This window comes from Pituophis catenifer, unplaced genomic scaffold (genome assembly GCF_029215685.1).
Source record: "Pituophis catenifer annectens isolate HBS135680 unplaced genomic scaffold, rPitCat1.0.hap2 SCAF_3, whole genome shotgun sequence".
Classification (NCBI taxonomy): Eukaryota; Metazoa; Chordata; class Lepidosauria; order Squamata; family Colubridae; genus Pituophis; species Pituophis catenifer.
Genome location: NW_027256883.1, coordinates 162813936 through 162828300, shown reverse-complemented (window position 1 = coordinate 162828300; position 14365 = coordinate 162813936). Strand labels below are relative to the sequence as shown.

Below are 14365 nucleotides of genomic sequence, written 5' to 3'. Positions count from 1 at the left end.
TCAAGAGGGCTGGGCCAAAACATTACAGTGACAATGGCTTAACCCAGCAACGAGAGATTTTTCACTCTATGTCCAATTCTTGAGTTGCAGAAAACATGTAAGAATTTGAGGAATATCTTAATTGAGCCTTAATTGGGGTTTGCGTCCGAGAAACCCAGGGTAGAGGAGCACTCCTTTACTGCTTAAAGTTCTAGATACTGAAGACATCTTAAATGTCAGCAAAGATCTCTGATTAAGAGATGAGGCAACTGGCATTAATAGAGAAAGATGGGTGAACAGAGGTGCTAAATTCCAGGAGCAAGAAATACCTGAGTTATCAGAAGTTGTGGAAGGTACCAGATAGTGTTGGAAGTGTGACTTGAAGTAGAACCCAGAAACGTTGAGTATACATACTTACAACGCAGTAGTACATACAAATGGCCATTTAACTGGTAATGTGGCTTCTGCCTTGTTTCACTGAATTTCGGAGTAAAAAGTTAGATAAGTCTCACTTGGTCATATGTAATAGCAGAACTGATCTTTTCTGACAAATCTACACCCCACTGCTTCACTGTTTCTCAGGCACAGAGAAATGACCTAGTGTTTTCAAAACAGCAGGAAGAATACAGATGGATGCTTTCCATGTAGCTTTACCCATATCATGAAGTTGAGGGAAGAGAAGAAAAAAAAGATACATAAGCTTCCTGCTGGTGTGTAAAAATATAGATATACAGACCTGGAGGCGTTCAGGGTAGTTTGACCTCATACCCTGGAAAATTATGAAACTGACATTTAGAAGTATTGCATAAGAAACTCCAGAATAATCCCAATTCTTGGAATCTGCAACATCTTCCTTAAAAAATATAGCTTGAAGAGAGATGTTAGAATGACGGAGGGAATGATGCTCACTCTAACTCCAAGCCAGGATATGTTGGGTTCATGGAATGTCATTGTGCTATACAGGTAGTCCTTGACTTACAACTGCAATTGAGCCGAAAATTTCTGTGGCTAAGTGAGACATTTGTTAAGTGAGTAATGCCCCATTTTATGACCTTTCTTGCCACAGTTAAGTGAACCAATGCAGTTGTTAAGTTAGCAATACAGTTGTGAAGTAAATCTGGTTTCCCCTTTGACGTTTGTCAGAAGGTTGCACAAGGGGATCACATGACCCCAGGACACTGCAACCATCATAAATATGAGTCAGTTCACGTGACCACAGGAATGCTGCAATCGTCATAAGTGTGAAAAATGGTCATAAGACTTTTTCAGTGCCATTGTGACTTGAGACAATCCCTTTAACTGTTGTAAGTCGAGAACTATAAATAGATGATGGTTTACAAGTCATCCAATTGACAGATTGCCTTCTTCAATGTATTTTAAACATTGGGTGCAGCCCAACCAACTCATTTTAGCCTGACATGACACATATAACGTGAGAACACTGATCTCAATAAGTAGGCTTAACTATGGGCAAGTGGGTTCTGAGAACCTAGCCTGGTTGAGACAATAGCAGGCATTGTGTTCCAACTCCTTCCCTCATTCTCAGTCATTTCTCCACACGTTAGGGCGGAAAGCAGGGGTGAAATCCAGCAGGTTCTGAAGAACCGGTAGCGGAAATTTTGAATAGTTCGGAGAACCGGCAAATACCACCTCTGGATGGCCCCAGAACGGGGTGGGAATGGAGATTTTGCAATATCCTTCCTCCAGGAGTGGGGAGGGAATGGGGATTTTGCAGTATCCTTCCCCTGGAGTGGGATGGGAATGGAGATTTTGCAGTATCCTTCCCCTGCCACGCCCACCAAGCCCCACCACGCCCACAGAACCGGTAGTAAAACAATTTGGATTTCAGCACTGGCCGAAATATTATTCGGGCCTGGTGATTTCCAAACAAACCACGCGAATCCTTAAAAAGGCGGCAAGAAGCCTTGTGGGCCGTCCCGTAAGAAAGGACTTGGAAGCGGAACGGAGCGAAAGCTGCCTAAGCAGCGCCTCTCACGTTGCCTCGCCCGGGAAGCCCTCCTAGCCTTTTCTCTCGGGCGACGTCCCGCCCAACAGGTGCTTGTGCGTCGCAGCCTGCATCAAACCACACCCAGCCCTTCCCTTCCTTAGGGTAAAACGCCGGAGGAGAAGGCGGGAGTGGGGTGGAAGGGGGAGTGGAAGGCTTCGTCATGTCGGACGCCCCCGCCGGCTGCCGCGTGTTTGTTTGGCTGCGGCGCGGCTGCGGGGCCCTGGCCCACTTGGCGGCTTGGGGGATGACTGTTTTGCTGCTGCTGCTCTCCAGGCCTGGCACTAGTGAGTGACACCCCTGCTTCCGGTTACTCCCAGCCCAGGCTGATCCCGCTGGGGACTCCTTGAAAGCGGCAGATCGTCCCTTTCTACGATTCTGGGTTGTCCTCGGGTAGCTTCTCCGTGCTCGGGTCGCTCCCGGGGCAATCGGTTCAGATAAACGTTAGGGCGGCGGGAGAGCCCGCCTAATAATCGCGGCCGAACGACTTGCCCTCAACTTTTATTTATTCACATATGACCTGAAGAGTTAAGCAATAAATATCAGGCTGGCCGATAGCGTCACATAGGCGGGACGAGCCAGAAATCGGGGGGGGAAAAATATTCCCAAAACAGTGGGGGAAGAATTACACAAGGCAAGCGAGAGAGTTACAAAGGATGGTGGGTAAGCTAGGAAGCTTTTAACGAAGGAGAAAACCTGTGAAAATCTGTCTACACCATCACCGAAGCAAGAAGCTTTTTTGTGAACATCACTGCATGTTCGTGGTTTGTTTTTTTTTTCCCCTTCTTTTCTTCTCAAGGTGCTGGCTTTTGGGTTTTAGTTCATCTATTTTTGCTTCACGCTTTGATGGGAAAGAGTAGACTATTAAACTGCAGTATAAAAATAGTTGATGAGCAGAGAGAGAGAGAGAATTCTCTATATAGCTTAGTTTATGAAATTTGGCTCCTCTTGCCCCATTGTACATGGAGATGGAGAAGGAAGCCTTTTTAAACATTTGAAGGATGTTGCTATTTTAATATAAAGGTAAGAGAAACGGTAATAAAACAATCTTGGACATCTGCAGAGGAGGTAAAAAAGACTGTCAGGATAATAAGTTAGAACTATAGGTAAGACTGCAAAGGGACAACAATTCTTAAAAGTGACAATCATAAACTATATATACTGTTGCTAAGAAAATAAATATGGACTTATTCATATAAGTTATTAGTTGCCCAGATCCATCACAACAACATCTTTTTTTATGGCTATTCTTATTCTTATTTTCAAGAGCAAACTAGGATAGGTTTTATACAGGAGGAGATGAGCAGCTCTTGATTTCTATTTAGAGTGTGTTTATGCCATTATAAAATTGAACTTTGAAATCTAATAAACCTACCTATCAATTCTATTTTGTTTCTGTCTAAAATAAGATAACCAAGAAACAGGTTTATATTTGTTTTCAAGTGCGCCAGGCACAGGCTGTGCTCATAATTTTGTATAATATGCACTTTAAATCTGTTTCATTATCTTTTCTTTTATATACTCTGAGAGCATATGCACCAAAACAAATTCCTTGTGTGCCCAATCACACTTGGCCAATAAAGAATTCTATTCCTATTCCTATTCCTATTCCTATTCCTATTCCTATTCCTATTCCTATTCCTATTCCTATTCCTATTCCTATTCCTATTCCATTCCATTCCATTCCATTCCATTCCATTCCATTCTATTCTATTCTATTCTATTCTATTATCTGCAGATCCTTAGAAATTAGAATTGCTTTTTATGAGGTGGTATTAGGTTCTTTCAGTTTAGAATGGTGTTTATCTGTTGAAACAACTGTTGGAAAAAAAGTTTTATTTTAAAACTTGACAGCTCTCTGCTATATAACAGATGATTCTTATTTTGGAATCCAACAGCATCAGTGAATTTCATACAATAGACACTATGGTTCTATGGTTGTTGGATTGTTTCTGGGTTTTTTTTTTTAATGTGTAAAGCCACTTGTGTATGAAAGCTTTCTTATATTTGCAACAACTACCGGTAGGCATGACTCAACCAGAATTGAGCACTTTTAAGTGGAACAGATTTCCATTAGGTTTAACCTGCTTAATGTATTTCTACTGAAATCAACAGAGCTGGTATACTCTGTATTATTTTCAGAGCCTGTTTAAGATTTGGGAGGTGGGGGAGAGGCAATATAGAAATAACACAGCGGAGTGTATTTTTTTAAAAAATCCCATTAAAGTCAGCAGCCCAGTAAAGGAAAAGGCATGGGAAATCTCAGAACACTATAATAGGATTTTGCAATTCTAATTTTGTTGAATGAGAAATACTAATTCATTTGATTATTTCAAATACTGAACCATATTATGGCAAAGTTCAGTTGTTTCCATGTCTCTGTACATAGCTCTATCATGCAGTCTATGAATTTCTACTAAGTTTAATTTCTAAGTTTTTTTTTTTAATTTGATTTATATGCCGCCCTTCTCCGGAGACTCAGGGCGGTTTACAATATGCTAAGCAATAGCCTTCATCCTTTTGTATATTTATACAAAGTCAGCTTATTGCCCCCACAACTGGGTCCTCAATTTACCTACCTTAAAAAGGATGGAAGGCTGAGTCAACCTTGAGCCTGGTGAGATTCGAACCTGCAGTAATTGCAGGCAGCTGGTCTTAATAACAGGGTGCTTTAGACCACTGTACTACCAAGGTTTCTCATGGAGTATTCCTCCGTGTATTTCAATATACCCGTACAAAAGAACTAAAACTTGCTCCAGAGATTTGGCTAACAGTTGAGTTAGTACAATGTATTTGTTGAGGAGCAAATGATACAGTATTTCAATATGCAGAATTCTCCCCTATACTTCTGGATTCCTGTATCTTCCTTCTGGACAGATTCAGTTCTCCTAAATCTGATTTTTGCTAAATTTATCAGTATAGAGTTTGTTGTTGTTATGGAGAAATTCATATGACAATGCTATGTGGTCCAAAATCTCTTTTTCCAGCTGACAGATTCATGGCCCTGTGCAATGGTTGTTGCAAATTAATGTCTACAATTTAACTGCCAAAAATGGATATGGCACTACCCTACCATTTTAAGAGTGGAAACACAGTGGCATGAGCTTTGTAATGTATTTAACGCAGTACATTTATACTTTATTAAATAGAAATGTAAATGCATTAAGTACAATTCAAGGCTCACACAGGTTTCTCTCTCCCCACTACTAAAGAAGGAAGAAAATCCAGGACTGAATGAGATGTGTGAAATAACCAGACAGATTCCTTTGATTCATTGTTCCACCTTTTGCAATCTTCTAATCCCTCCTTCTTCAGCCACTGGAATCAAAGATTGCTTTGTTGTATAGCCTAGAAATTTTAGTAGACTTAGAAGTCTACAACTTAGAAAAAACAAAACTTGAAGAATCACTTCTTCATAGAAAACCCATTAAGATTAAATGTGCCCAGTGTCTCTGGAATGTATTCATTGGAAGTTGGGACACCAGGACAGGTGTTCAGTGAAACGTCTCCAGTCTTGAACCTGTAATTCCTTCCTTTCCCTCCCTCCCTCCTCCCCTCCCCCACCCTGCAATTCCCTCCACAAATTGAAAATATATTCTGTTGTTAGGAAAGGGGCATTTTGGTAAAGGTAACACCAGAAGATCTCTTCAATTTCTGAAATTCTTAGCCCTACTAAAAGAAAAATCCCCAAACCCTGTAGCTGCTGTGAGATAGTATCTTTTGTGATCTGATCCAAGATAGTGGATCCGAGATGATGAGAGGTAGATTGACTTAAAAAGACTAAAAGCGAGTTTGGTGAAGTGATTAAGGCAGCAGGCTAGAAACCTGGAGACTGTCGGTTCTAGGCTCATCTTAGGCACAAAGCCAGCTTGATGACCTTGGACTAGTCATTCTCTCTCAGCCCTAGGAAGTAGGCAATGGCTAACTCCTTCTGAAATCTTGTCAAGAAACCTGCAGGGGCTTGTCCAGGCAGTAGTCAGGAGTCAGTACTGAACTGACTTGAAGGTATGATTGTGTTCACATGCCCAAATGATGGATAAAGATGACTAAAACCAACTTGACAAGGAGAGGGGACTTGTCAAGAGGTTTCAAGTCTGCACATTTTTGTTCGCTTATTCCCATACTCTGATTTCCCTGGCATGAAGAATAAGCAATATTAAAAAATGTTGAATGCCTGACATAAAATTGTCCTTGGCTATTGTGAAGGCAATCTACACCCCCCCTTCCTTGTTCTATATCAAAAGCCATGGATATTGATCCTTGCCAGACAAATTGAGATGAGCAGTGAATCATTCTTGAAGCAGTGTTTGGGGCCTGCCCTACTACAGTTGGCCACTAGAGCTGAATGAAGGAGTACATGTCCTATCATCCCAGACCACTAATTTTAAAAGTCATTCACTGGTAGCAAGGAATCAGTGCTATTCAACTCTGCCCAAAATTCTCTCATGCTTCAGTTGCCCACCTGTGCATGATGGGAATAAAAAGAGAAGACGGGGAAGCAAATTTGGAGGCTGCCTGAAGTGCTGCTTTCTCTACTTTCCTTCTCCAGGTGAAGCCTGCTGAATAGGTGTCAAGACATAAATTCCTTGCGTGTCTAACCACACTTGGTCAAATAAAAAAAATAAAAGTAAAGTTTTAGAATAATTGGCTGACTGCATAATCAGAGGCAGTGGTGGAAATTCAGGAAAGGGGGATTGTCCGGGTCCCAAGTACATTCAGTACTTTCTCCCCCAAATATAAACATAGTACATAACATGTAACTAGTGGTAGACATATAAAATGGCCCTGCACCTTAAAGCTGCTTACCGCTTTAGCAAAATACAAGGCCTGGGAATTGTGATAGCCAATAGTACTTGCAGGCATGTATATTTGGAAAAATGTACCAAGTGTGCCACTTGTACATCAGCATGCACAAAATAAGGGTTGGATTTGCAAATTATTGTCGGAACCAATTGTTGCTTAAATTAGAAACTCTCCTGGCTACGACAGAATTGGGTGTAAGTGGGGGTAGGGTGGGATAGTCAAGAAGCAATATAGAGTTGACATACATAATCCTACTGCTCAATATGTCCTATTACTGATGCTGTGGCTTGATTGGCAGATGTTTTTGCTATTGACGAGCAAAAGAGGGAGGATAGCAAAGCTGGAAGATTGAAGTAAATGCTTTGCATACAGTGCACTGTGCATGCAAAATCAGGAGAGCCCATTTGGGAGACACAATAGAGGCAGGAATAGGGATTGGCAATGAGGGTGGAACATTCCTTGCTGGTTTTCTATTGCCTAAAGAATGGGTGAATAGTACTTTAACTTAGCAGTAGGAAAAGGGTCTGGGTGAAGACTTAATAAATTTAGAGAACTTAAAGAAATTGTGGGAAAACATTAAAACTGCAATAAAATTAAAACTTAAAAACAGTCACTTCTCTAGATAAAGGAATCATCTTTTTTCTCTTGTTTCAGAGGAACAGTGTCAAATACTTGGGTGCAGATGTTGAATATGAGGATGTATGTATTAAAAGGCTGCTACATCTAAAGAGATTTGTATGAAAGAAAAACACAAGGATTTGAGAGCTAACAGCTCCATGCTATGTGAATTACGGTTTCATTTTTTAGCTCTCTAGTGCTCCAAATTCTGTTCCCTTTGTTAAAAATAAATATACAAAATATTTGTGGAGCAAATCTTGAAAATGTTAAAGATGGGGTTTGCTAAAAGGCTAAAAAAGGAGTATTTAGAGGAGAATGGGTTATCTTGTTAGAGAGTCGAAATGCTGCATTATGCTTGGATTCTTTGATTCTTCCCAAGCTGTTTTTGCTCCTGCAAGGTAACCTACCATTCTCTCTGTCCTTGCTAAAATGTTTGAAACACTGAAAGACAATGTTGTAAATATTATAATTGGAACAAATCACACTTCCTGAAATCAGCATGCACATACAGATAGTTTACATATAGAGCATTTTGAGAAAGCCAGAGAAGTCAGACTGAGAATTGTAACTAAACCATAGCATATTTTCCTTGCATCATTTTAGCACTGGGCAACTGTTGGCTGCATATGCATAGGCTGTTACCCAGAACCTTCCATAGCTAAGATACAAAGATGTCCCTCACTTGTTTGACTGCAAGCACAACTTTATAATACATTTGTTTATATATTTGATTTTATATCTCTCCCACTTAGCACATGATTGAGAGAAGCAAACATCAATAAATCATAAAAAACCAGATAACAAAATGAAGTATAAAAACATCAGAAACAGCAACATAGAAACGCATAAGATCAGACTTCCTCTGGTCTCCTGGCATCAAATTGGCTGGTGAAGTCAGGTTTATTTTTAGATTGCTTTGCCAAAGCTGAATAGTCTTCCTTATTTTCTCTTCCTTCCAGGTTTATTTTCCTGGCACCCGGTGTTCATGTCAATTGCAGTAAGTTGTTCCCTTTTTATTCGGTATATGACAGTACTCACTCAACACGTATATCTCTCTACTGTAGATATGTGTGTTTTTATTCAGGCAAGTACTGTATCCTAGGCACCTGTTGAATAATACTTGAGCCATCCAACAAGAACAGAACAGTCATAACAGGTGTGGTTTGCCTGAATCTTAAAACATTTTCTGTCCTATAAAAACTGAGCATTTAGCTGCTGAAGCAGAATAGTGATTTTTTTAAAAAAGAAAGCTTTGCAGTTTCTTTTTATCACTTCAGATCCTTTCTCTTTAAAATTCAACATTTTAAATTATGTATGTCCTCCTCCTAGATTAGACCCCCCCCCACCATTCCTGGTTAAACATATGGAGAATATTAGTAGTTAAAATTAAATCAAATATAGTTGGCAGTACTCCTGGCTCTGCCTGGCTTTTGCCCAGCACACTTTTCAAAGCCCAAATGTTACCTTTGAAGTCCAAAATACAGGTAGTCCTTTACTTACGACCACAATTGAGCCCAACATTTCTGTTGCTAAATGAGACATCTGTTAAGTGAGTTTTGCCCCTTTTTATGACCTTTCTTGCTACAGTTGTTAAGTGAATCACTGCAGTTGTTGTGTTAGTAACATGGTTGTTAAGTGAATCTGGCTTCCCCATTGACATTGCTGTCTCAAAAAGTCACATGAGGTCACATGATCCCAAGACACTGCAACCGTCATAAATATGAGTCCGTTGCCAAGCATCCAAATTTTGATCATGTGACCATGGGGATGCTGCAGAGGACTTAAGTGTGAAAAACAGTAATAAGTCACTTTTTTCAGTGCTGTTATATCTTCTAACGGTCACTAAACAAACTGTTGTAATTCAAGGACTACCTGTACAGTGCATGTCTGGTTAAGGTGTAAACTGCAGATCACCTGAGGTGGGGAGGGGGAAGAAAGAGAAGGGGAAGGGTGATGTTCTGCTTTCTCTTGTTTCTGCTTGCGTGCTAGGAGGGCTGCCAGAGTGGCAGTGACAGCATAGAACAACAGAGAAGGAAGATTTCAAGATCAGCCTTTATTCCATCCTCTCCAGTTTTTCAGATGCTCATTAACAAAACCTAAGTGAGTTTACTGAGTACCATCCCCAGTCTAAATAGTCAGTGCCCAGTGCTTGTCTCACAACAAGCAAAGACAGATCTGATTAATGCTTGGATAGGAGATGACTAGGAAATCCCAGCATTGTAAATTAGGTTAGGAATTTTTTCATTAAGAAATTAGGAAAAATGTTTGGTCTGATAGTACCAGGCTGGAAATCAGGACGCTGACTTCTAATCTGGGTGACTTTGGGCCTAATTTGGGCCTCACTGTCTCTTGGCCTAATTCACCTCACAGAGTTGTGGTTGTAAAAGAAAATAGGAAGAGGGAGGAATATTAGTATGTTTGCCACTTTGAATTATTTATAAAATCAATAAAAGCAAGATTTTTTTAAAAAAAGTCTTTGAAAAAGCAAAACATTGGATATAAGTGGCCAGAAAACTGAATAGGCATGTCTATGAAATTACCAAGAGTTGAGCTTGACTTGAAGGAAACTCACCTCTTATTCTTTGTGTGAAAAGTGTTTTTTTTCCTCTCATGTCACTCCAGATCAGTTAACTGCTTTTTAACTGCTTTTCTATTATAGACCACCTTAATCATTTACTGCATATTGCAGTGATGGCGAACCTTTTCAGCACTGAGTGAGTGCTGAAGGCACAAGGAAAAGATCGCTCGAAAATGTCACATGTGCACGCATGCCCTCGTCGTGGCTGCGCTCTGGAAAAGCTGAATTTCCGGGTCCTAGCGTGCATGCGCGCCCGATGATCAGCTGGCTGGCATGCAGGCATGCACTGTTTTTGGCACTGCGGCCGCACGAAGGATAGCTGATCATCACATGTGCATGTGTGCCAGAAACCTGAAAGACAAACAGGCAAGGTGGTGCGTGCCGGGCGAAATGGCTTTGCGTGCCACTTTGGGCACGTGTGCCATAGGTTCGCCATCACGGGCATATTGAAAACCTGCATCACGAAAGGTTAGGCTGAACCTGATATGTCCATTATTGGCAGGGGGGAGTGTGCTAGGAGCTGAACCATTAGGGACAACTATTACCTGTCCCAAAGATTGCAAATGGAATAAAGGTGTAGGGTATTAAAAAAAAATCACTTAAAGGGAAAATAAATATTTTTTTTACCTCAGTTGTTACTGTTAAGTAGAAGTAGCCTTGTTATTAATGGGTTCCTATGTCCTACTCAGTTCTGCCTCTGCCTGACGGAAGCCATCCTGATCTTCTCTCCAGAGGGCTCCCTTTTCTTCTGCTCCCACAATGTAAAAGTGCAGCTGCATTGGATTGCACAAATGTTGGCCCTCGGGGCTGCCACCTTGGGATTGGTTTTCATTATCTCCAGCAAGAACCGGAGTGAACTACCACACTTCATCTCTTGGCACAGCATTCTGGGTCTTCTGACCATATTGGCCACCTGTGGGCAAGTTCTGTGTGGATTGGGCCTGCTGTTTCCACAGCTAATAAGGATTTCATTAGCGGCTCAGCTCCGGAGATGCCACACCGTGTATGGACTGATAGTTTACTTGCTGGCCACTTTTACTGTAGTACTGGGCATTTGGTCTGACTGGTTTCAGGCCCAGATCAAAGGCGTGGCTTGGTATTTATGCCTGGGATTGGTCTTCTGTCCAGCCCTGGTAATTGTGAACCAGACTTCTAGAACTTGTTTGTCGAAGAAGAGACAGTATGTTTGAGAACTAATCTCAGTAGGACGCCCTGGAATCAACATTTCAACACTATTATTTGTGTGTTCTCTTTTTTATCATGATCTTTGTTACATTCCCACTTGATTTTCTATGCATTCTGCTTCTTTTGTTCCATAGGTTGGTTGGGTATGGACATACTAGAGGGAATTACAAGTTAGAATTCAGCAAGTGTACAGAGCACCCTGGCAAGGGGTTATTTTCCTAACACACAGCAATACATATATCCAATTACGTATACTGGAAATGTTAACATTCTTTCTTTTTAAAAGATGTTTTATTAAAGTTTATTGCAAGATAAAAATACAAAAAGAAACAAAAGTTAGAAAGGTAAAAGGAGGAAGAAGAAAGGTGCAAAGAAAAAAAAAGTGACTCCGGGATTTGTTCAGTGTAGAATACAAATATATATATATATATATATATATATATATATATATATATATATATATATATATATATATATATATATATATATATATATATATATATATATAACCTCAATTTTTTGCTTTGCATTTCTAAACAACTCAAGACTTTTCTATAACAAAGTCATTCTAATGATCAAAACCTAAAATCAAAGGGTTTTTTTCAATTTTGAGCAAAAGGTCCAGAAGTGGTTTCCAAATAGAAACAAATCTAGATAGGTTCTTTTCTAAATAATACAGTCAATTTTGCCATTTCTGTCAATCGCATTGTGCCAATTTTCTTTCTAGCTCACTGACCAAGTCAACATGGATATTTAACTGGTGCTCAAGCTTGAATCCACAATGTTGTTCTGCTGAGAAGCACAGGGTGGGCACAGTTGCCCATTTGCTTTCTTCTTGAATAGTAGTAAAGAATTACTGGAGTTTACATCTATTACTCTCAGTCCTACAGGCCCTTCAGTAAGTGGATCAGGGACCAATCTGCAGTAGTTATTATTCCCTTCAGCCCACTCTGTAGGCTTATTTACGTATCAAATGACAAATCCCAGTCTATTATTTTGAAAGTACTGTATGCTATTTTTTCCAAACTTCTAGGACCCTGTAATTGTAAAGTAAGGCTTCTACCCATTTAAATTGAATACTTCCAATCTGGTAAAATTATATTACTGGGAGTGGTTTTGAAGCGGCTTCAGAATATGTTCTGCAACATTTTTCACCACCAACTATGTCTTTCCATATAAAAGTTAAAATATTTTGGCAAGAAATAGCAGGTTCCGTCTATTAGAAGATTGGGAATATACATTTTAGCCCAATTTCCAACTGTGGAGACCCACAAACCAGGGGTGAAATGCTCCCAATTCAGACCAGATCGCCCGATCCGGTAGTGATGGAGGTGGATGGCTCAGAAAACTGGTAGTAAAAATCCCTGCCCCCCCCCATGCCCAGCTGAGCTGCACAATCATCAGAGGCTTTTTTTTTTTTTTTACTTTTAAAAGCATTTTTTCTACAACCTCTGGCCAAAAAAATGCTTTTAAAAGTAAAAAAAAAAAGCCTCTGATGATCGCTCGGCTCAGCTGGGATCGTCAAAAGCTTTTAAAAGCATTTTTTCTACAACCTCTTCAGAGGTTGTAGAAAAAAAGCTTTTAAAAGCCTCTGAGGATCCCAGCTGAGTTGCCTGATTGTCAGAGGCATTTAAAAGAAAAAAAGCCTCTGCCGATCAGGCAACTTAGCTGGGATCCTCAGAGGCTTTTAAAAGCTGAAGAGGTTGTAGAAAAAGGTTGTAGAGGTCGGCTGAAGAGGTTGTAGAAAAAATGGTTTTAAAAGTATATTAAAAAATTGGCCACGCCCACCCAGTCACATTACCCCCACCCCCACCACCAAGCCACACCCACAGAACCAGTAGTAACAAATTTTAGATTTCATCACTGCCACAAACCAATACTTTTTAGGTTTTTTTTTCTTTTTTAAAAAAGCATGACCACATCTGGTTCATTTAAAAATAAAAGAGAAACTGAAGTGGCTCACAACCTTCTGCCTCTTCGGCTATAAAAACTGTGCTTGTCCCAGTTTCTCCTGTGACACACACAAAGTGTTTATGGCCTTTTAAACTCATTTGGCAATTACAATATTAATAAGTAACTGCAGGGCAATGATTCCATGTTTGTGTGTTTGTGTGTGTTTGGGGAGTTCCAGCACAGCATTGCCTCAGAAGCAAAGAGGGCTGCAATATGCAATTTACTCAGTATCCACCCTCAAGCTGGAAATGTTTTTAGTATATTTATATTTTACATTTCTAAGGTGCTCAGTCCAACAACTATATGGCAGCTAATAGAATTTAAAACAGTAAAGGAAAAAAAAAACAACCAAACCAAAAGATTGCACCATCTGGAGAACAACAGCAAATTCGCTCTCCTATCTATAGAGATAAAAACACAAATCACCTAACCCAAGGCCCTTTCCATGTGAATCTTGGAAATGGGGAAATAGTATTTTAGAGGTATGTGCTACACCGAGAAGGCTCATCTCCTGGGCTAGATAAAATTACTTAATCAACAGGAACAGGAAGAGTCCCAAGCCTTGCAGGACAAACAGAAACAAAGGACAGATGCTTCCAAATAACAAAGTCCTATGTCGTATAGGGCTTTAAAGATAAAAAAAATAGAACACTAAATTGTATCCAGAAGCCATCTAGTAGCCAATGAAGCCTTAGAACCTGGATGACATATAGGATCGCTCACCAATCACTGCTGCTTCTGTAAAAACTCTAGCTTTGGAATGGTTTTCAAGGTTTCCCCAGATAGATGGCACTGCAATTGTTCAACCAAAATGTGACTGAGGCATTAATGACAATTAGAAAGCTCTCTTGGTTCAAGAAAATGTGTAATCGGCATATAAGGTGAATCTGTGCAACCCAAACGGCAGTACAGGTAGCAGAAGCCCATCTGAGCTTGTTCTTCCACATCTAGACCTTCACAACTTCTAGGCATTGAAACATGACTTCAACATTGGGAATCAGATAGGTGAGTATCATTAGCATATTGATGATGATACCTAACTCCAAATGGATGGATATCCTGACTCAGCAGCTTCATGTAGATATAAAGTAAGAAGGGTCAGAGCAACGACCATTGTGATACCTCACCATCAGGTCATTGGGTTTGACCTGTCTCTTCCTGGCAGCTGTATGAAGTATACAGATCATGAAACTGATTTCACAGGAATAATGGAATTATACTTTATTGACACAGATTAGAATAAC

General features: G+C 40.1%; 1 protein-coding gene across 1 annotated transcript; it reads left to right on the top strand.

Moving 5' to 3' along the window:
• Positions 1 to 2147: 2147 nt before the first annotated feature.
• Positions 2148 to 11173, top strand: CYB561D1 (cytochrome b561 family member D1). Its single transcript, XM_070939665.1, has 3 exons — positions 2148 to 2271; positions 8365 to 8402; positions 10673 to 11173. The coding sequence occupies exons 1-3, from the start codon at positions 2148 to 2150 to the stop codon at positions 11171 to 11173; spliced, it is 663 nt and encodes a 220-aa protein (XP_070795766.1).
• The last annotated feature ends 3192 nt before the right edge of the window (positions 11174 to 14365 follow it).

Coding starts and splice junctions, on each gene's coding strand:
- CYB561D1 (XM_070939665.1), top strand. CDS start 2,148: ATGTCGGACGCCCCCGCCGGCTGCCGCGTGTTTGTTTGGCTGCGGCGC. Junction 2,272..8,364: donor GCTCTCCAGGCCTGGCACTA/GTGAGTGACACC, acceptor TCTTCCTTCCAG/GTTTATTTTCCTGGCACCCG. Junction 8,403..10,672: donor CGGTGTTCATGTCAATTGCA/GTAAGTTGTTCC, acceptor TGTCCTACTCAG/TTCTGCCTCTGCCTGACGGA.